The 23,212-nt window shown below is 39.2% G+C and overlaps 1 protein-coding gene across 11 annotated transcripts in view; it reads right to left on the bottom strand.

Annotated features, from left to right (window-relative positions):
• The window catches only part of RPGRIP1L (RPGRIP1 like), a 140,465-nt gene that overhangs the window by 69,964 nt on the left and 47,289 nt on the right, over positions 1–23,212 (bottom strand). For 8 of the 11 annotated variants that reach the window (XR_006275170.1, XM_043495113.1, XM_043495115.1 and 5 more), the window contains 6 exons: positions 21,779–21,918; positions 10,440–10,546; positions 10,158–10,208; positions 7,398–7,577; positions 6,000–6,117; positions 3,090–3,542 (listed from right to left, as the gene is read on the bottom strand). Coding sequence is in view for 7 of the 11 variants with exons in the window: in XM_043495113.1 (XP_043351048.1) it covers positions 3,090–3,542; positions 6,000–6,117; positions 7,398–7,577; positions 10,158–10,208; positions 10,440–10,546; positions 21,779–21,918 (1,049 nt within the window). In the remaining 4 variants the exon portion in view is untranslated. Of the gene's footprint in view, positions 1–3,089; positions 3,543–5,999; positions 6,118–7,397; positions 7,578–10,157; positions 10,209–10,439; positions 10,547–21,778; positions 21,919–23,212 lie in introns of those variants that run through there. The other 3 variants (XR_006275173.1, XR_006275171.1, XR_006275172.1) reach the window with 3 other exon arrangements.

Here is a 23,212-nt window from a genome sequence, read left to right as displayed (position 1 = left end):
TGGTGATCAATTGTTTTCCATGTCTGCCAAAAATTGGACAAATAGTAATTGGCTTAATCTGTAGAAAGGGAAATTTAGGTTAGTTATTAGGAAAGACTTTCTAATTAAAAGAATAGTTATGTGCTGGAAGAAATTACCAATAGAGATTGTGGAATCCCTGTCATTGACTTTTTTTAAGACCGGGTTAGACAATCACCTGTCAGGGATGGTCTAGGTATATTTGGTCTTGCCTCAGTGCAGAGAGATGGATTGGATGACCTCTCAGGGACTCTTCCAGCCGTACATTTCTATGATTTTATATAATTAAAAACTGTATTAAAACAACAGCAAAAACCCATACTGCCTGAAGCAGAAAACAAACATAGAACAGTTAAAGTTTAGCAAAATTATAAGCAACTGAAAACACATAATGGAAAGTTTTCAGTGTTTTTGCAGCCGTATTGGCCCCAGGATATTAGAAAGACAAGATGGGTGAGGTAATGTCTTTTATAGGACCAACTTCTGTAGCTGAAAGAGACAAGTCTGAGCTACACAGAACTTTGGAGACCTGAAGAAAAGCTCTGTGTGGCTCAAAAACATGTCTCTTCCACCAAGAGAAGTTGGTCCAATAAAAGATAATGGAAAGTGTTAGTTCCACCTATACTTAGGACTGAGTGGTTTTTTTAAAAACATAACTAATTAAAATGGAAATTGTTAAAATAACTGCATTAAAATGCCAAAGTGATGGAAAAATATCCCATTGGGAGCATTTAATGACAAATATCTAGTGTGTCATGGAAATTTCCGTCTGATGCAATGAAAGAGAAGAGGAAGTTACTCATCTTGTGCAGTAACGATGGTTCTTCGAGATGTGTGTCCCTATGGGTGCTCCACTGTAGGTGTATGTACACCCCTGGGCTGCTAATTGGAGATTTTTGGTAGCATGCGTTAAGCCTGTGCATGTGCTCTACCTCCCTCATGGTCTGCCTCGAGGCTGTCTATCTAGCACTGTGCGGGCGAAACCCATTCACTTCCTTCTCTACTGCAGAGCCCTATAGAGAACTCTGAAATAGAGGGGCAGAGGGTGGGTTGTGGAGCACCAATAGGGGGACATATCTCAAATCCCAAAGGAGTAAAAAAGGAAACTAACTATTAAGGAGAACAAAAGAAACAAAAACAACGACTACTTATGCTAATGACACAGATATGGAAGGGAGGACTGCTTGCTCTGTTCCAGGCCAAAAAGTGGTTGAGAAGGAAGTGAATGAGGTTCACTGGAGCAGTGCTAGATAGCCTCCAGGGAGACCATGAGGGAGGGAGAGCACATACACAGGCTCAAAAGACACTGCTAACAAAAATCTCCAACTGGAAGCACAGGGGCGCACATACACCTACAGGGGAGCACCCATAGGGACACTACTTGAAGAAGAACCCTGCCCATTCCTGAAATGTTCAAACATAAATATCGACATTATGTAATAAATAACCAGAACAAACATCTATATCTCTTTGATGGCTCACTACTCTAGTATTATATGGTGACCTCCAAATGAGTGATCAAAACTACAACCACTTTTCCTTTCTCTACTCAAAAGGAAATGCTTTACATAAAATGACAATTTGGTTAGCTATAAAGCACTGATGTTTAGCAGTATAGGGCTTATTTTGCTTTTAAATTGCATTAAGTACTAATACATGTACAGTGTAGGCTGGGGCAGTGGAAAATGGGAAAGCAAAACTGACATGTAAAGGTATAATGTATGTAAAGGTAAAACAATCTGAAGACCCTGGGTGAAAGCCTATCCTCAATGAAGTAACAATTTTTGACGCAAAACAAGGTAGGCAACGCCTCCAATTTGAGGAACCTCTACTACACACACATTAAAGCAAATTTTAAAATATAAGAAACACGACAAAATACAATGGGCGAGATCCTGGCGCCACTGAAATAATGGGAGTTTTGTAACTGACCTCAGTGATGCCAATATTTCACCCAAAACCAATAGTAATCTTTAGGTATGGAAAAAATCTTTATATAACTAACTGTATAAAAGTCTAATCATTAAAGGTTATATTTAAAATGCTTATGGTACAATGAAAAACTGTCAAGGTTGCATAGTTTTTGATATCTATTATATACACTACTTTAGGCACCTAAAAGGATTTAAATAGTACTTTAATAGTATAATTCTATAATTTATTGTTCTGCTTACTATTATTTTTGACCATATTTCTCTACAATAAAAAGTTAGTATTAGTCCTGGATTTTTTTTCACATGGGTACAAGCACATTAAATTCATAAATACTCTTCACAAGTGAGGTACAGTGAGGACTTCTGTTTTTTGGAGTTTATTAATTTACTTTTCAGAATTTACTTTTAACAATATTTGAGTTTTATGTAGCTGTCCAAAAATTGGGGGTTTTCATGGCTTTCTATTTGTATATATTGTAATGAGCAATCTTACTGCTTATGAAATGTTCCCTAGTGTGCTTCAGCATAGTATGTTTCAAACAGTGCTATGTTAAAGCACACTAGGGAACCTTTAGTGTGCAAAAGCGGGGTCTACAGAGACAAATTAATGTGGAACATGTTAGTGTTCTTTAGAAGTCACATTCCCATAATCTAAATTACTGCTCCACGTCTTTAGATACAAGTAACCACTTCCATTGTTTTGTTTTTTCCCCGTCTTTCTTTTTTTTACTTGGGGTGTTTTGTCTGTTAAAACCTAAAATCAAAAACCCTAGGTAAGCAGAATCGAAAGAATCAACACATTATTTCCAGACTTGATAGTCCATTTTTGCTAGTTTAATTTATCCACATTTTCTCCTCTAATATATGTCATAGTCAGACACCACTACATTGTTATTACTGCTACACACATCCTGAATGTTCATTTCATTATGGGCAAAATTGTTCTCTTCAGAACCTGCCCACAATTGCTAACTGATAAATGTGAAACGTACATTCACATCTCAGAGCAGAATTTGGTCTTGCATATACATTTCTTTTTTTAAAGTTGTAAAACATGAATTCAGTGCTGTACAAATATGTACAGTTATAACTATCAGTTAAAATATCACACATAATACAATTTGAAATGTTACTTACCAACTAAAATGGCTGTACTATAGATCCTGCCATTATTTTCCAAGATTTCATGGAACCTCAGCTGACATGCTGCAGCTGTTTCATAATCTGTGCCAAAGGCATGATGAACCTCAAGTGTGATAGTGCTTTTCTGTATGTATTGCAAAAAGAAATCATCCACACGCACAAGATACTGTGAAGTGAAATTATAGGATGGATTAACACCACGAATTACTGGGGTTGTCTGTAGTTCAAAGTCATAGAATGCATAGGTACAGAAGGTTGCAGGTTCCTGGTCACCAAAAGCATGCACAGCTTCTGTAGAAAATATCACTTTGCTGATATGAATTTCAAACAGGTTTTCTCCTCTTTCTAAGTGGACAGTTTCATCAAATTCATCTACTGGATCCTCTGGCAGGATTTCTGGTCTGAATTTGTACGGTTTGGTACCATAGGCAATATCCTTTAGTTGAGCTACAACAAACAACATGAAATTGAGCTAAACATGAAAATCTTTTTCTTATCAACGAGTGCTGCAACAGAACTCGATTAAATGACTGAATACAGAGAAAATAAAGGGTAATTCAATAATGTTAAAAAATGTTATTTTTTTTTCAAACATTTCAGTGCTCCTAATCTGTACAATTGCTTCTACATATCAAATGATTCACAAGTTTTATATGGGGCCTGGTGCTCACATAAGTCATACTCGTATAAATCAGGAATAACTCCACTGAAGTCAATGTAGATGCACTGGTTTTACACCATAGTTTCAGCGCACTGGAATTAATAATCTATTGCAAGGCAGTTGTGAGAAAGAAGCGTTAAAATTAAACTTTTTTTTTTAAAAAAAGGGAGCACTAGATTAAAAAACACACCAGAGATTTAAGCTACATATTTTTGCAGAGCTGATCGAGGATTAATGACAGAGAAAGTTCCTTATAGGAATGCATAGGGTATAAATATCTCCCACTGATGCATATAGTGGGTCAATACCTTCACCCTACTGGTCTGCCATCTTCCTGTTCCCACCTTGGCTATGTTCAGGTAAGTCCATCACCCTTTATCCTCCCTTCTAATCAAATACATTTGGGACCCGTAAAAGAGCCCCATCCCCTTTTTCTTACTGACCAAAGACCCACTGCATTCATGTGTGATGAAATTTTGCAGTTGAAGGCATTTTTGCAGTTGAAATATACTAAGTAACTATACAAAATAAGTGTGGTGGTGTGTTTTTTTTTTTTTTGTGAAAGAGAAAATACTAAAACCAGGGCCCAAGTCACCATAATATTCTTCAGTAAATAGGATACACTTTTATAGTACATAAAAAGAATTGAGCCATTATTAAAATGCTTATTTTCCTCCAGGGCAGATTGGAAGAGGCCCTGGAGGTTTTTTGCCTTCCTCTGTAGCATGGGGCACGGGTCACTTGCTGGAGGATTTTCTGCTCCTTGAAGTCTTTAAACCATGATTTGAGGACTTCAATAGCTCAGACATAGGTGAGAGATTTATTGCAGGAATGGGTGGGTGAGATTCTGTGGCCTGCGTTGTGCAGGAGGTCGGACTAGATGATCATAATGGTCCCTTCTGACCTTAGTATCTATGAATCTATGAATTATATTAGTCCTTGTTAGTTATTGCTTTTTTATTTTTACATGTAAAATCATATTTTAAATGAAAAAGAAAAACAAAGCTGGCTTCATTCAACTCAGCAATAATTTGTGAATTAATGGAAAAAATAAAATGAGTTTTAAAGAATTAAAAGAAGGTTAAATATTAGGAAATAACAGTGATTTCAAATGTAAACTTGAAAATAGAAAAACAAAAAACAACTGCGTCTAATTTAATATTTTAGCAATAAGATAAAAATGCTGGAGTATTACTGTTTCTAATGTAAGACAAACCAGAGATGTTAATTATTTACGCACAGTAGAACCTCCAAGTTACATACACCAGAGTTATGAATTGACCAGTCAATCACACACCTCATTTGAAACTGGAGGTATACAATCATGCAACAGCAGAGACAAGATGAAAAAAAAAAAAAAAAAAGCAAATAAAGTAGAGTACTGTGTTAAACATAAACTACTAAAAAAATATAAAGGGTCAGCAGCATTTTTCTTCTACATAACATAGTAACATTTCTAAGCTGTATTAAGTCAATGTTCAGTTGTAAACTTTGGAAAATATCAATATACATTTCAGAATTATGAACAACCTCCATTCCCAAGGTGTTTGTAACTCTGAGCTTCTACTGTACAACATTTTCTCATACTTGAGACCTCTCTTTTGAGGCAAACGTGAACTGGTTGCTCTGAAAACCTTTCCAATTTTGCCTTTATGCATAAAGTGACACCAATATTTGCAGTACAACACTATATTTTTTGTGGTGAATACTGCGAATACTATAGTTGCATTATTTAATTGTTTTATAGAATTGCAAGTGTTTAAGAAGGACTGCTGTACTGCATAGTATGATATCTATATGGAGGAAGGGGTTAAATTCATTACTATACTGTGGTATCTTGCAGGTACATTAGGCAGTGATTTCTGGGTTTTTAGGGGCACTCACCATTGTAAGAGGTTGATACATTTTCAATATACGGTATAATACACATCACAAACTGGTTCTACCCTTATTCTGGAATAGCTGCTTCATAGACAGCTACTTTTAACGGGGTTTTGCTTCTTTGGCTGCTGGTTTTATTTTTAACTTTGAAGTCAATGGGACACTATACAGACAAAGGGGTGGATCCGTGCTAGTGGATCCCAATGCTAGATGTTGCCTTCTAGTTTTAGAAACAGAAAGATTCTATGAGGATTTGATATTCAGATTACTAAGATATTTAAAAACAATAAATGTTTAAATCCTAATAATTTTTGGCAGATTAGCGATATCAAATAGGATCAAAAACTGGATTAAAAATGTACCTTCTAATTTTCGGATGCGTGCAGCCCTAATGTCAAGAAGATGGACATACTGTTCAAGTTTTAACTCATAATCTTGCTGTAAACTCTCCATCTTCTGCGTCACTGCTTCAACTTCTGTCTGAAAGAATATTAGTAAAGATAGTATATTCTGATAAGTTAACATATGTGGGGGAAAGGTGTCATTTCCTTTTTTTGGAAGAGTTAAACAATATAATTAACAGAAATATTCTAAATTATGTACAAGGACAGACTTCTACTGTTAAATTGAAGAATTAATTTGGGGAAAACTGGACAACTCAGGGGACTAATAATGGAATATAGATTAGGTCAATTAATATCAATTTAAAAAAAAATCAACATTTATTGTTTCAAGTATCTGCAATAAGAATAGTAACTCCCTATTGCTTAGGAGAGCAGAGATTGTGGTACTGTAGTAACTACAGACTGGCAAACACTGACTTTTTAAGTGCACTCGTTCTAATGCTTCTGGATCACCTCTAGTCAGCCCAGATTGGTAGGGGAAGAGCTGTTACCACTTTTGTATACATTATGTCAGTTTTAGAGTGGTCACCATTTCTTTGGCACACATCATGGAGTTACAATGATGATTAAATAGAAAAAAAATCATTTAAATTCAAGATTGAATCCATATTTTGAGACTATGCAAAAATAGCAACCATTTCCAATTAATTAACACAACTACCTATTCTAATTCCAACAGAAATAGACTCAGGCCTGCATCCCATGGGGGTTGATTTCTAAAGCACAAATATGTTGCGTATTAAATGGTTTGTGTGAACCCTGATGGTGTGCTGTACAGGTTCCCTAATGTGCTTTAACACTGCTCTGTGTAGTCAAGCTTCATTTTTAACAATAGTGATTAGATTTCAAATGTTTATGGGTTTAGAATGACATCCATTACGTCAACAAGGTCTGCAGTTCCATAGCAGAGATGAGTTTGCCAGAGGAGGAGTGAACAGAGTAGCTGACTGGGCCAGAAGCTTTGCTTTGCCTGTACACTTCAAATCAGAACTCACATATGGCCACAAATAGGCTTGTATTCAAGGAATGCGCAAGCAGAAGAAGCTTACAACCATGTGGATCCTGTGGACTAAACCAAACATTGCAGATGCAAACAGGCTATCCTGTCCCTGGCTATGGAATATGGATTTCATCCACTCCCATCCCTCTGAATTTCACCCTTATAGCCAATATTTATCACAATGGAAAATCTCCCAATGATCTCAAATATATCAATATTTAGTTCTTTATGCTGAAAACTTCCTGAATTCACAAGTCTTAACCATTAATTAAAATTTCTTGATAGTGAAAAAAGTTAAGGTGCTGCTAATATTAGTATTTAGTTACATGTTATTTTCCACTTTGAACATTTAGTACCTGATAATCTTTGTTAATTTTATGCTGCACAATTAACATATTCCGTGTCTTTTCAAGTTCTTGCACTGTTTCTGCATGTGTTACTTGAAGCTCCCGCATGGCGTATTCCATGTCTTTGTGGACGTCATCTTCTATTTTCTCTATAAAGGTAAGGTCCCCATTGTTCTGCTGTTTGCGAACCTACAAGAAAAAGTTTGTTTTATTATTGGAGAACAATTCTGCAGTACAATTTGGTGTTTGCTTACATGGTTTAATTTACTGTGAACAAGACACTAAGACACAGGATATTCAGTCTTATTCTGGCAACAAAATAAACTATTATATGACTAATTCTGTGAGTTTCCAAGTGCCCCCTGCCAGAGCCTGGGAGAAAAGATAGTTCAGCACCTCTCAGGACTTTGCACTATCCTATATTTCATTGTCTATCTGGAACCAATGACATCACACAAGATATCTAGAAGAAATCAAATCTCTATTCATCAATTGAAAGTAATAAATTTCTACAGATTTACTTTAGGTATCATTAATGACAATGACTTGATGACTTAGCAGTAAGAATTGAAAGATAACATATAGTCTTTCCAAAATTCTGTAAATATTTTGGTAACATGAAGAATCTCACGCACATGGAAAAGCCACAAATAACTTTACAATTGTCCTACATGGCCCAAAGCTATACAGTTTTAACAAAGCAATTGAAAAGACTTGATAAAAAAGGATCTGAAGACTTTTGCCAAGTTGAAAAGATCCAATCCATTAATGCAACTGACTAGAAATTAAGGCAAGATCTTAAAAAATATTAGTGTCTAAATTTCATCTCCTAAATCCTTATTTAGGATCCAATTCTTAAATTAGATCCTGCATCGGCACAGAGCTGTTATTAACTTTAAAAGAAGTGCATCCATATGGATCTCCTGGCAGAACGGGGACCCTGGGCAGCTACATATGACAGTTTCCCTGGCCTTGTGCAGCTCCTTCATCTGTACTAGACAGCCAAAGCACATTAAAGCTTCTGGATGCTTGGCACTTTTGAAAATCAAGACAACTTTCATAAGTGCCTAAATACAAATTTAGGATGCCAATGTTCGGCATCCATTTTTTAAAATCTTTGTCTAAACCTGCTTCTCCAAAATTCGTTTCTGATTTTTTGTAGTATGAGAAATCTGATTCTTGGATGTCATGATCTTATTATGACATAAGTATCATCCATCATAAGAACGTCACTCCCAGCACTGATACCTCCCTCTACGCATAAACCCTTACCAAAACAGAAAGTTACAAAAAATCTTTTAAAAACCCACCCCACGAGAGTTTTGGACCCAAAAAGCAACAAGTGTTAGAGATTCTTTAAAGCTACTTAGGGACTTGGCCAGTGCTACTGATTTTACATAGAAGGTGCTCATATACTACTGTTATGGGGCCCAGTACAAAACCCAAAAATTCAAATCAATCAATCAGCTAATCCCAATGTAATTTGTTACTTTGATTTTATAGCATTTGGATTATTACAGTTTTGAAGATAGTGTAAATTTGATCAGATTAAGTGCTCTTTGTCAATTCTGCATTATTACAGGCTCATCCAAAATATTCAGACTAATGAAAATAGAGTCCAAGTTCAGCAAAACAGATCGTATGGATGTCTCATGGAAAACGCTGAAAAATACGGTATTTTAGATAGTTATTATTTACTTTGTTTAGCTTTCTTTTTAATTCCCTGTTTTATTCTTCAGGATTGACATCTGAGAAGATTGCTTTTCTATTGTGAGGGCACGCTCATGCAAAGGTATATTTATCACCTCTTTTATTCAACACACACACACACACACACACACACACACACACACACACACACACACGTGTGTGAAATGAAATACCTCATTGGCTTTTCACCCAAGATCATAATCCTTTACATTGCCTCAGCCACTGACACTAGGGTTTTCAATACTAGTGGGATATTAATACTTTTTCTATTCCAGTCTTTTAAAAAAAAAGTTTAAAATAGTGGTTTGTTTGTTTGTTTGGGGATCTTTTAATTTTAGAAATGGTATTTATCTTTAAGAGTCCAAGATGGATCATATATAATGTAAAAATGTGAATCCTTTAAAAGAAAAAAAAAATCATTAAAAAGGATTCGCTCAAACATAGGAAACAATCTTTTCCATTCATTTATTCTCTTTCACTTCATTTGTCTTCTTGTAAACGACAGAAATTACAAACTATGTGCAAAAGAAAAAATGTATTTTTCTGGTTTTTTTATAAATAAGCAGGAACAGGTGTTCAGGCACTGGAGAGCATCTTTTTATTGTGCTTTCAGAGCTTAATATTTTAGTTTGGAGTATACTTCCATTGCCTTCAAAATTAGTGAGTGAAAAGTTGTTTTTGATCAGCACTGTGATATGGTAAAGTGATAAATAAACGAACAAAGAGCAACTCTTTTCACTGAAATAAAAAAAAAAAAAAGGAAAAGTTTAAAAGCAATTGTCTACCGATCTGGCCTAATTCACTTTTGGTGTTGTTATGAAATATGTACATAACCTAAATAAATTTCATCCTGCCGTCTTTTCCTCTCTCCCTTCTGCTTTTCTGTAACAGGAGAGTGATATATATGCATGTACGAACAAGAAGCACTAGCTACTAAAAGATGCACAAATGATTCACCTCTTGAAGACTGAGGCATTGTGTAGAGAACATGCAAAAGTCATCAGAGTTAAAAAGTACAGTGGGACAGATCAAAATGTGATCAATTTCTGTATAAGTTACCTTTATAAGCATGAGGGCTTCACTGAGTTCTGCCATTTCAATATCACTCTCCTGAAACAGAAATAGTCAATAAAAGGTTATCAGATGTGAATGAATAATGGAGAGATACATTCAGAATAACATGGTGCATTCTCACTAAACATGACACTTTGCCTGATATCATGAATAAATAAACTCCATCATACTTCTGCATTCTTTTGGTTTTGCTTTTAAGTGTACTTGCCATATGCATAAAACATAGAAAGCTTTTTTTGGTCATTTTCTAAACAGAAAAAAGTTTACCTTGGTGAAAAACTTCATGCGATTTTTCAGTTCATCTAGCTGTTGCTTGTGTTCCAGATAACGCAATTGCAGTTCTTTGTTCTCTTGGGTCAGCTTCTCATTTTGGTCTTATTAAACAAAAAACAAACACCATACTCCATTTAATCCACTATAACTCAAAAAATACTGATTTTCAAATCTACCTCTATATAATAAATGCATTTTTAAATATTTGTCCCCCATTCTTTATATGTAGCAAGTCATATTGTCTTAACTAGTTGAAAAATGAGGTTGAACATTGGTTTTCTTGACCTAATAGTTGGAACTAATATAGGGAGGGTTGTTCTTACTGATATTAAAGCTCAACTCAATGCATTAAAAAATCTACATTTAAAAAGAAGCATATTGAAATACAGGGAAACCTTGATCATTACACTAAGTATTTTCAATTATTTTTGTTAATATTCTTAGTCAACCATTAACCCATCTGGCATGGGTGTAAAGATTTCCCCAAATTATTCACTAACATGCAATTAAATCTTTATCAATAGCTAGCAAGCTTTAATAGGAATTTTGCATCAGTAAGAATGAAGTAAAGAAACTTCAGGATTAAGCCAAATGATTTAAAATCAATTTAGTTCTACCAGTGCAACTTTTCTAATATAGACCAGTCCTAAATTTAAGCCTATTCCAAATTACCAAGGTTCCTAAGATACAGATGTAGAAAATGTCTACCACTCTCTTTGGTTTATTGCAAATGTTTCTATAATGTGTATTCCTTCTCCCGTGACTATCTACGGGAGGGTCTCAAAATTATATTCCCTCACCATTTACTGTAATATTATACATTCATTTTCTTGGTTAGAGATACACAGTCAACTTGATGTGCAAGCATTAGCTTTTGCAATTCCCATTTGTACTAACAGGAGTTGATTGGATAAAACACTACACATTTAGTTGAGTATATCCTTCTCCTTTCAAGAAAACAGTCTCTGACAGCCTCTTAGTGCCAAGACCTTTTCTGTTGACCTCAAGACATGCTCCATAGCTTATCTATATTTACAGAGTTGCTTTTTAGTTCTGAGGACTAAACTCAGCAGATACCAGAGATCTAAGTTCTGAAGGTTTCCAATACTGGCATTAAACTAATTTTTTTTTGCTGTATTTATATGATACAATCACTAAAATTAAGGGAACTCATCAGCTAAATCAACTTTCCTGTATAGAGCCATCTCAACCCCAAAATCATAATGGGCAAACATACTCTCTCCCGCTACAAAACACTCACTTTCAATTGCAATACAGAACCACTAGCAATGGTTTAATTCTCTACAACCAAGGAGAAAACATGGGGTGTGTGTGTGGTGGGGGTCAGCAAATACTCCTCCCCAGGCACACAAATCCTGTGGTGGTGGCTGCACTAATAGCAGCAACAGCAGCAGCACCTAGGCCTCCTTCCCCCAACACAAGCTGTGACACGAGCAGTCTCTCTAGACTCAAGAAGACATCATTGCATCAATTTACACTTGGGTTACTGCTTAGAGGGTTATCTTCACAACTCTAAGTGCTATAGAAACATTATCTTTCTTATGCAAAAGTTTAAACTTGTGGGTAGCACATGGTCAGGAAAGATCCATCTCATGAAAGTGGGTGAGAGGACTTTTCAAGCCCTTATATACTATTTACATACAAGCAAATGAAGTTAAATTGATATCCTTTAGGTTGAAAAGTCAAGCACTCGAGTTAAGAAATATTCCATATGGTGCTTCCAAAGGAGGAGGTTGGGCCACTGAGACTGTGTTCTGGGGGTGAAGGGAGGGTTATTGGGAGAGTGCCCAGCCCAGCTCTCTCTCCCACCCTCCTGGAGAAACTTTCTACTCCGTGGATTACTTGTGCAGTGTGTGTGGTATTATTACTTAGTACCAGTAGGAGCCCACCCTTACGTTAGAATGTTAATGTTCTGTTATTACTTTGTCAGGCTGACAAAATTTCCTGAACAATGCAAGTGACAGAAAGGAAGAGGTGATTTGCAAAAGATATGCTCTAGGAATTATTTTGGGGAAGTTCTATGGCCTGTGTTATACAGGAGGTAAGTCTAGATAATCAGAATGGTCCATTCTGGTCTTGGAATCTATGAATTTATGAAAAAAGTTTCTCTCACTGAAATCTGAACAGAATTTCATGGAACAAACCTAAGGCATTTCTCAGACCCACTCCTTACTTCTAAATTAGCAATAATCAGCAGCTTCTGCCAATCACAACAGTCTTGTATTCAAAAGTAGCAATATTTTACTTTTTAAAAATTATGTCCTTCCAACACAGAATTATTTGACAGCATGTAGGAGAATATTTTGGCAAAACAAACAATTATCAAAGCCCTTTTGTGCAAATATCCTCAACTGTAATCAATATACACATTGTGCTGATCCAGGGTTCGGAAACCTTCATCACGCAGCCACCAGGGTAATCGCTGGCAGGCCATGAGACATTTTGTTTACGTTGACCGTTGGCAGGCACGGCCCCCCACAGCTCCCAGTGGCCGCGGTTCCCTGTTCCTGGCCCATGGGAGCTGCGGGAAGCGGCAGCTAGCATCTGTGCTGATCTATGCATTCCTGTTTAAAAATAGAAAGAATTTAAATAAGCTGGCCATTAAACCTGTAGTTAATTTAAACATTAGATAGCTTTTAAATATTCCTTCCCACATATTCAAAAAATCTGAAACTCATCTGCACTTTGAATAAAAATTAAGTCTGTATGTTCTCTAAATGAATACACTGAGCTCTTCATGCCAACCCATCAGTGTTAAATTGAAAGTGACGGTGGAGAGGAAAAATGGAAAAAAAATGATTAATAACTGTTCTGTAACTGTTGTTCTTTGAGATGTGTTGCACATGTCCATTCCACTTCAGGTATGTGCGCATCCAGTGCACTAGCATCCAAGATTTTCCCCTTATCAATATCCGTCAGGTTGGTGCATCTGCTCTCTGCTGCCTCATGCTTGTACAATGATATAAAAGGCAAAGCTGCACTGACTGTACTCAGTTCCTTCTTCCCAGATAGACTCCAAGAAGGGTGGGTCATGAAATGGACATGTGCAACACATTTCAAAAAACAGGAGTTATAGAACAGGTCTGTAACAGTTTATTCTTCTTTGAGCGATGCACATGTCCATTCCACTTCAGGTGACTCACAAGCAGTTAAATCCAAAGATGGGGTCAGAGTCTGCCTGAACAATTACTGAAGGACCATCCATCCAAATCCTGAATTATCTCTAGACCAGTGGTGCTGAAACAAGTTTTAAAGTGGAGGTGCTGAGAGCCATTGAACCAGACTGTAAACCCTGTATATAATGGAAACCACACCAAACCAGGGCTGTGGCAGCACCCCCAGCACCTCTAGTTCCAGCACCTATGCTCTAGACTGTTGAGAAATGGTATAATAAGAATCAAAAGTATGTACTGAAGACCAAATTCAAGCTTTATAAATGTCCAGAATAGGCACTTCAGCTAGAAAGGCTGCAAAGGCTGTGTGTGCCCTGGTTGAATGGACTAGCTACTTGTTTGGTGGAGTTATATTCACCATGTTATATAGCACAAACATATACTGGAGGCAATCCATTATGAGAGTCTCTGAGATGAGACTGGAAGACCCTTCATCCTGTCCACAAGTGCTACAAATAGTGTGAGGACAATCTAAACAATGTAGTCCTGTCTAAGTAGAATGCTAACACTTTCCCAACATCCAGTGTGTGGAGTTTCTCCTCATCTTTCTGAGCATGAAGCTTAGGGAAGAAAGTTGGAAAATATATTGCCTGATTGATGTGAAATGAGAAACCACTTTGGCGAGAAACTGGATGAAGGCATAAATACACCATGTTATTACAGAAATGTATATATGGTGGGACAGATACCATAGCTCTCAATTCACCTACTCTCCTAGCCCAGGTAATTGCCATCAAAAAGGCTACTTTCATTGAGAATGGGGCAATGAACAGGTGGCCAGCAGTTCAAAGGGAGGATCCATTAATTTTGCTAACACTAGTTTTAAGTACCAAAGGGGAAATATATCCCCAGGTAGAGGATCCTAACTGGTCCAGACCCTTCAAAAACCCAATTGACATGGGATTATAGAAGAGAGAGCAATCATCACTTGGAGGGTGGAAACCTGAGATAGCTGCTAGGTGAACACTGATGGAACTAATGACAAGAGCTTGTTGTTTCAGGTATTAACAAAAAGTTCAGCTCATATTGTATTGAAGTCTGGACTGGGAAAACCCCTTTTTGCTGAGATCAGATGGAGAATCTCTTCAATTTCGATGGATAAGAGTGCCTAGTAGAAGGCTTCCTATTATTCAAAATGATGTTTTGAACAGATCTCCTCCTGAGCTGTTAACCATGGAGCATCCAGGCTGTAAGGTGAAGGGCCTCTAGGATGGTATGGAGAAGGAAACTAGTCATGTAAGATCAGTGTAACTGTCTGTAATAGTTTATTCTTCTGGGTCTAGGAGTAGTGTCAATAGAGCCCTGGCTGAGAGGCTCAGCAGAGTACAAAACCAATGATGGTAAGGCCATGTCAATATTATAAGCATCAATCAAGCATAGTCCTGCTTGATTTTTAACATTCTGAGTAGGAGAGGAATTGAAGGATATGCATTCATGAGATTATCTTTCCAGAGCAACAAGAAAGCATCCTTATGAGCAGATGAATTCTCTGTAACTTGAAGTCTTTAAAACATGATTTGAGCACTTCAGTAACTCAGCCAGAGGTTAGGGGGTCTATTACAGAAGTGGGTGGGTGAGGTTCTGTGGCCTGCAATGGGCAGGTGGTCAGATGAGATGATCATGATGATCCCCTCTGACTTTAAAGTATATGAGTCTTTGAGAGACCTACTTGTGAATAAAACTGATGACACTTCCTGTCAATGCAGATTGCAAACAGGTCAACACGGGGAATTCCCCACAGTTAGAAAATGAACCTGACTGTATGTGGGCAGAATCCACTTGTTTGTACTTGTGAAAGACCTACTCAGTTGGGTCTGCTAACTGTTCTGGACAGCCGGAAGGTATAAGGCTTTGAGATGGACTGAGTTGATACAAAAAGTTCCAGAGCAGCATTGCTTTTTGGCAAAGAAGGGTCCATCTGACCCCTTTCAGTCTGTTCACATAGAACATGGCTGCTGTATTGTTCGTAAATACTAGTAGATCCCTTCCTATGATATGGGGAAAGAAAATGTCACAAACTACATGAATGGCTCTCAGCTATCTTATATTTGTATGGAGAACTAAATCTTCCACCTGATCATAGTCCTTGAGTCTGCAGAGATTCCAGGTGGGTCCCCCAATCTATGAGCAGAAGAGACTATAAATAAAGTCAAAGTCAGTTAAGAGGAAGCAAATGGAATGCCTAAATATACATTGGATAGGTCTATCCATTAGTGAAAAGAGGCTAAGACAACACGTATATGGGCACTCAAATCACCATATGCAGTGAACGATAATTTGGGGAGTACACAAAGCTCAGCCAGCCCTGCAGCTTCCTAAGATGAAGCCTGGCATGTCAATCCATGTAAGTATATGTCCCCACATGTCCCAGGAGGCCAAAGGAATTCTGAACTGTTGTAGTAGGATAGTGTAGTGGCTTGGAAATCCTCCCTGTCTGTGTCAGAGGGAGGCCAGTGCGCCTTGCTACACCACCTAACGGTTGAGGGCTGATCAACTGAGAATTAGCAATGTAAGTGAGTAAGAAGTCTGTAGCCAGCCCTCTGGTTAGTGTAGGCAACAAACAGCCAAGCTCAGCCCTCTGGGTGGGATAGAACAGAGGCAGTCTATGGCCCAGCTCCCTAGCTACGCAGATAGCAAACAGTCAGGCCTAAGTCCCCTGGCTAGGGCAGACAAATGAACGCAGGCCATTCAGCCTAAGCTGGGGAGGCTGCCACCCCAGGATGGGGACCTAGGCCCATCATACTCCACCGGGTCCCATCCCAGGGCCTTAACAGTGGCGGGGAATTGCACCACTGGGTCAGTGGGGATCCTGCCGAAACCATGGCTTCAGCAAACACAACTGAACTAATGTCTGGTTTCCCTGGGCTACTTCCTACCCTACCTGGTCGTAGGGCTTCATTGCTCACAGGCCCTTGGGCTCCTAGGCAGCCAGTAGTTCCAGCAGCTCCTTGGATTACTTGCTGAGCAGCAGCACCTCCAGATACTTGTTGGGCAGTAGCTCCTCCAGATATTTGCAAGACAGCTGCTCCTCGGGGTGTTATTCCAGAGACAGGAGTTGACACAGCTCAGTCCCTGGCTCAGGGCTAGCAGCAAGGTAGCAGCAGCATCCGACTCCTTTGCTGGCTCTCCCTTAACTAAGCTGAAGGCCCAGCCTTTTATACGGCCTGTTCCACCCCTCTGCTTCCGGTCCAAGGGGCGGGCCTGGCCTGGCTCCACCCATCAGGAGATGGGGAGTGATTCCTCCCTGTCTGCATCAGAGGGAGGCCACTCCGCCTCGCTACAGATAGGTATTCAGGTCTAATGAATGGCCAGCATCATCTAGAATCCAGTTTGCGGGAGGAATGTCCTGGCTTCCATAGAATCAAAACCTGACCCTATAAACTCTATTCTCTGAACATGAGAGGATTGACTTTTCTTCACTGATCAGCAATCTTAGCATGCCAAAGGTAGATTGGATCATGGCCATGCTGGACAGTACCTGGCTCTTGAATCAGCTTCTCACCAGCCAGTCATCCAGGTACAGAACACTAGAGGTTCTAATTTCCTCAGGAACACAGCCACATGCTGTGTAAAACCACACTGAGCTGCAGAGGCCAAATGGCAGACTGCAAACTAGAAGTGGGATCAGTTGACCATAAAACTGAGGTATTTCCTGTGGCTTTGATGTATTGATACATGGAAATGTGCCTCCTTTAAGTTGATAGCAACCTACTAGTTGCCAGAACCCAGGGAGGGGATCATGGAAGCCAGAGTGACCATGCAAAACTTTATTTTCTTTAGATATCTGTTGAGCTCCTTCAGTTCTAGTATTGATCTGAAATCTCCTTTACTTTTTAGATTAGGAAGTAGCAAGAATAAAACCCCTTTCTTCTGTGAACAGGAGAAACTTCTTCTATGGCTCCCAACAGAAGGGGAAACTGTACCTCCTGAAGGAGAATTTCTTCATGAGAGTGGTCCCTGAAGAGGGGCAGAAATAAACTGAAAGGTGCATCCCAATTCCACCATAATTAAAAGGCTATGAAGCCTGTCATCAATATGCTGTGAAAAAGCACTGGTCCCTCAAAGGGGAGATGCTGAATGGTTTGTTGGACCTCCTGAAGAAAATCGATAGCCATGAATATCTATGCATTTTAATGGCCGATGCCACGGCTCAAGCAGCAAAATTTGCAGCACCCAAAGAAGCTTGAAGAAAGGTCCTGGCCACCATCTTTCCCTCATCCACCACAGCTAGAAACTCTTGCCTGGCCTTCTCTAGCAACTTGTCCATAAATTTTAAAACATTGTCCCAGAGGGAGAAATAACCCTCCAGTAATTCTTGGGGATTAGCAACGTGGAGTTGTAGTCACGCTGTTAAATAAACTTTCCTCCCAAAAAGATCAAGCTTCTTTGCATCTTTTGATTTTGCAGTAAATTGCAGCAGATTGTTCACCTTCAGTACTGAACCTAGTACCAGGAGTAGCTTCTTGTAGCTCTCGACAGGAAGGATTGTGATAACTACTGGAACATATAGAGCAGGGAGGGTGCAAAGACGATCTGGAGGCAGCTGGAACACCGCAGGGTTCCAATATGGCCAGTGGTATGGTCCCAAAACCCAATTTCTTACAGCCTAAAGTTCTCTAGTGGCAGGCCAATGCGGAGCTTCCACTGGATACCAGGGGTGAAAACCCCTCAGAGAAGAGTGATGGCTAATGTGATGTGGCTCACACACATACAAGCCAACTTCTGACTCAGAACCAGATTCATTTGACCAACGAGATGCAGCACCTTTTGGTGCCAGAGAGGACAGCATTGAAGAAATCATAGCTGATTTGCCTCTTGACATCATCATATATGAGGGTGTATTAGATTGCCCAGAGGTGCCCTCGGTATTGATTGCTGAATGCTGGTAGTTGGCAAATCTATACAAGTGTCCATTGGTACTGGGTGAGATGTTTCATGAACTGCTGGTGAAGCCAGTACCAAGAGACTCAGTACATTACATGCTGCAGCATACACCTCAGGCATTGATGACTCTGGTATAGTCTCTTGCTACTGAGTCAAAGATAACAGCACTACTGAACCAGCTGGTGCCATGAAGTCTGTCTCAGTGGCCCGTATTGGCACTGGACCTCGCCTGAGGGGCTATTTGCAACAGAGAGTGCCTCAGATTTGAGCACACTCTATCCTTTATCTCGGCTTGTTTGCTGGACTTTGGTTCCGGAGACCTTGATTTCTTCGTCGCCAAATCCTTCGATGCGGTCTCCTGGTGCCTTTTCTTTAGTACCAGAGAAGGAGATTGGTGTTGAGACTCAGCCAAGACAGGGAGAGTGCTCCTAACCAAAGCAGATGTGCTCTGTACATGGACCAAAGAGGGGGGCTCCAAGGGTGGGCCCAGGGCTGCTCCATAAAAAAGTGCTTTAGCCTAACCTCTTTGTCCTTTTTAGTTCTGGGCTTAAAATCCCTCCAGATTTGGCACTGTCCATGATGTGAGGTTCTCCTAGGTACTTCAGGCACCTGGAGTGCAGGTCACTGACTGATATCAGTTTCTTGCATCCATCGCAAGGCTTGAAGCTTGGGGACCAAGGCATGCCTCAGTACCAGACACCAGTACCCAAATGGCGAGAACTGAAGAGTATACTAAGTACACCAGCAAAAGGAAACCTACTAGTAAAAGCTAAACTAAGACTAAAGCTATGAAACAAGAACCAACTACATACAGTAATAAGAAAGGGAAATATTTCCAGTAGCAAGGTAGAATACTCTGACAACAGTCACGGGTGATAAGAAACTGAGAGGGATTGGGATCAGCTCTGCCCTTTATACCAGAACAGCATGAGGCAGCAGAATGTGCAGGTGCCACCCCGATGGGTACTGCTAAGGGAAAAATCTCCGATGCTAGTGCACTGGGCATTCACACACCTTAAATGGAATGGAAATGTGAAATCACTTGGAGAAGCAGCAAATATCATCATGCACAATCCGCTCCTATGGATAAACCAAACTATAGTCCCGCAAGAGCAACGAGTGCCTCTTTTGTTTTCTATTTTCTTGCTTTCTTCCCACCACCACATAAACATCCCCCCCGGATGATCCAGTCCAAAGTGGGATGGTGAACAACGGGGTTCAATTCTGGGAAAAGTGCAGGTGGAAACCTGTCACTTGGAATAAATGCCCACGGGAGACACTAGCAGAGATATCATATATGCAGTTCATCATGAAGCTTTTTCATTTGTATTAGCCATAAAAAACGCATTACAGAGCGTGAAATCTGGTCTCCCCCTATGAAATCTGGTCTTTTGTGTGCTTTTACACTATACTACACAGATTTCATGGGGGAGACCAGCATTTCTCAAATTGGGAGTCCTGACCCAAAAGAGTTGCAGGGGGGTTCAAAAGGTTATTTTAGGGGGGTCATGATATTGCCACCCTTACAGTGCAGAAGTAAGGGTGGCAATACCATACCACGTCATCCTTTTTCTGCGCTGCTGCTGCTGGTGGCGGCTCTGCTTCAGAGCTGGGCTCCCAGCCAGCAGCTGCTGCTCTCCAGCTGCCTAGCTCTGACAGAACCCCCACCAGGTCATAGCATGCTCGGATGCATGACGTGGTCCAAGACGAGATTCTATGTGCAGACATGGAGAGGCCTTTCATTCTTTCCACTATTTCTACAAAGAGTTGAGGCGACTTGCAAAACGGTTTTGTCCCTTCAATGTAAAAAGCCATGGCGCACCTAACACTCAAGAAGTGTAGGCACTGCTCTTCCCTGTGCACATGCAGCTTAGGGTAAAAAACTGGGAGAAAAATCAGTCAGTTGTAGTGGAACTGGGACACCATTTTGGGGAGAAATTTTGAATGTGGGTATAGCTGAACCTTATCTTTAAAGAAAACTGTATATGGGTCTCCGCGGTGAAGGCCAGGATCTCTGATACTCGTCTGGCTGACGTGATGGCTACCAGAAATGCAACTTTCCAAGAGAGGTGTAACAGCGAACATGTTGCTAGTGGCTCGAAGGGTGGACCCATCAACTTTGATAAGACATGGATCAGGTCCCAGGGTGGGACTGAATCTCTCATCTGAGGAAAAACTCTCCCCAGGCCTTTGAGGAAACTGCTTACCATCTTGTGAGATAAGACCGATCTCTTGTCGACCTTAGTGATGATCCAGTCCAAAGTGGGATGGTGAACAACGGGGTTCAATTCTGGGAAAAGTGCAGGTGGAAACCTGTCACTTGGAATAAGTGCCCACGGGAGACACTAGCAGAGATATCATATATGCAGTTCATCACTGAGCCATCGCACCTTTCTTAACCAATACACTTTCACACTGTACTCTTGCCTTAGACTGTTTGACCAGAAAGCCCTGATTCCCAACAGTTAGTTTATAAAACATTGATTCATGTGTGTCTTTAGTTTATAACAACCTTTATCTTAAGGTATTTCATCCATTCTGGTATCAACTAAGCTGCAAATTCTTTGGCCCCAATCCAACGAAGCACTTAAACATCTGCTTAACTTTGAAGTCACTGGATCTATTCACAACCTTAAAGGATCAGATGATGTCCTGCTTCACAGGAAAAAGGCTAACTGGATAAAGTGATCAGAAAATCAGAATAAAAAAAATAGTGTGGTAACTGGATTTGTACCCAGCTATGAACAAAAATTAATGTATATAGAGAAGATTAAAAAATAGCTGGCCACATGAAAGGTGAAATAGAGACAACAGTACAACCTCCAAATGGATTGTATGGTATACACACAACAAAATATAGTGCGTGGAGTCTGAATAACAGTGGCTCATATTTTGGGAGGGAATGTCAGACACGCCCTCTTGTCAGAGAGAAGTTATGACAGTGAAGGATGACAGTGAATAGGAAGCCTGAGTAAAAGCAGGCTTAGAGTGAAAGCGTTAATGCAATTTTAAAATCCCAGTGGATATAGCTTCCCCTTAAGCGCATGCCTAACTTGAATGGGATTATGTATGTGATTAAATGTTAGTCATGTGTTTTAGCACCTTGCTCAATCAAGGCCTTGAAGCGTGGCCCATAATCACCAGTTATAGGAACTGAACTTTTCTATGACATGCATACTAGGCTAGAACTAGAAAGGCAGAAGAATCTTGCACATGCAGCACACTGAGAAAAAGACTGCTATTTTATAAATATACCTCTTTCTAGTTTCATTCTGTCAAGGATTTCACTTTTGTCTGCTAAGTCAGACTTTAAGGCAGTCTCAAGTTGAACAATTTGTAATTTCAGTTGCTGTTCCTTTAACTTCCATTGCTGTTCATGGCTCACACTGAAGGCACTGCAATAAAACATGTGGCATGTGAAGAACTTTTAAAAATCAACTTCAACAAAAATAATAAAGAAAAAAGCTTTTAGTGGCACAGAGACTACTGTCATCATGTTTTAGGAATTAAGTAAACATATGCTGGTCTGCTGCTGTTGAAACCAAGGCGCCTTTCTCAGGCTGCGGTTAAAGAACATGAAAGAGTTTGTGGGATGAGCAAAGGAACTGGCCTTAATTTAGAGTTCCAAAGTCAGAAAAGTTGGCAGTGTGCATTTGTGGGACTAGAAAAGGAATTCAGATGGATATTCCAGGGGAATCCACAACTCCAAACCTCAGCAACAGACAACTGACAAAACCATTCTTTCCACATACAAAACCTCTTAATGCAGAGACCTGTGATTACCCACCTGATCTCTTTGAACATCTGCGAAGCATAGAGTCTAAAGCGGTGTTACCTGTTCAAAGAAATATTGACTATAAAGTGACGACAGTAAAAATACTGTCATACTGTAAAATGATTCTGATACTGATTAAGAGGCACTTACACAAAGCAGTCTTGTGTCTTATTAAAAAAAAAGTCTAGAGGATAACAACTATTTTTGTCGTAACACATTATTTGGTTCTAAACCAAAAACCTGTATGCAATAGGGATGGGACACAGAATTAGAATTTCTGAAACTATCACAAAAAATTATTGAGTTTGAAGCAAGAGTAAACATATGAAATGATTCACAGTTAGGACAGAATATGTAAAGATAAATGCAATACGTTTTTGTATAGTTAACAAGATGAATGCTACTTTGTGTTAAATAATGATGTGAGCAACAATGCACTCATTGGCTTACAAATGTTCTCCTGGGCTTCAGCCAATCATAAACCAGCTTATTCACCAAAGTGTATATTGTAAAAAATGTTCTGCATTTTTGTGAATAATCTGAAACTGTACTTTAACTTCAATAATATATGAGCCAACTCCTCATGAATCTGATCTGAAGAAACTAATTTCAATTGGAATAGGTATGTTTTTCCATGGCTATATGTAACAAAAACTACAACCAAAAAATCCCCAAACCCACACAGCTCTGCTTTCCACACCTAAATAGAAATGGAAATTGGATGTCTCAATAGATTGGCTGTGACAGAGTAAAAGTGAATTTACATCTAATGAATCAGGTTAGAATTTGTATAAGGAATTGAAGTAAGAATTATTCTAACATGAAAACTTGACCCTACTTTTTAGCTGACTAAAATAATTCCAAGGTATTAGGGAACTTCTCATGTTTTCCCTGAATACAATAAGTAAAAGTTT

Source organism: Dermochelys coriacea, chromosome 12 (assembly GCF_009764565.3).
Source record: "Dermochelys coriacea isolate rDerCor1 chromosome 12, rDerCor1.pri.v4, whole genome shotgun sequence".
In the NCBI taxonomy this organism is placed as follows: Eukaryota; Metazoa; Chordata; order Testudines; family Dermochelyidae; genus Dermochelys; species Dermochelys coriacea.
This window is presented reverse-complemented; position numbering and strand designations above follow the sequence as displayed.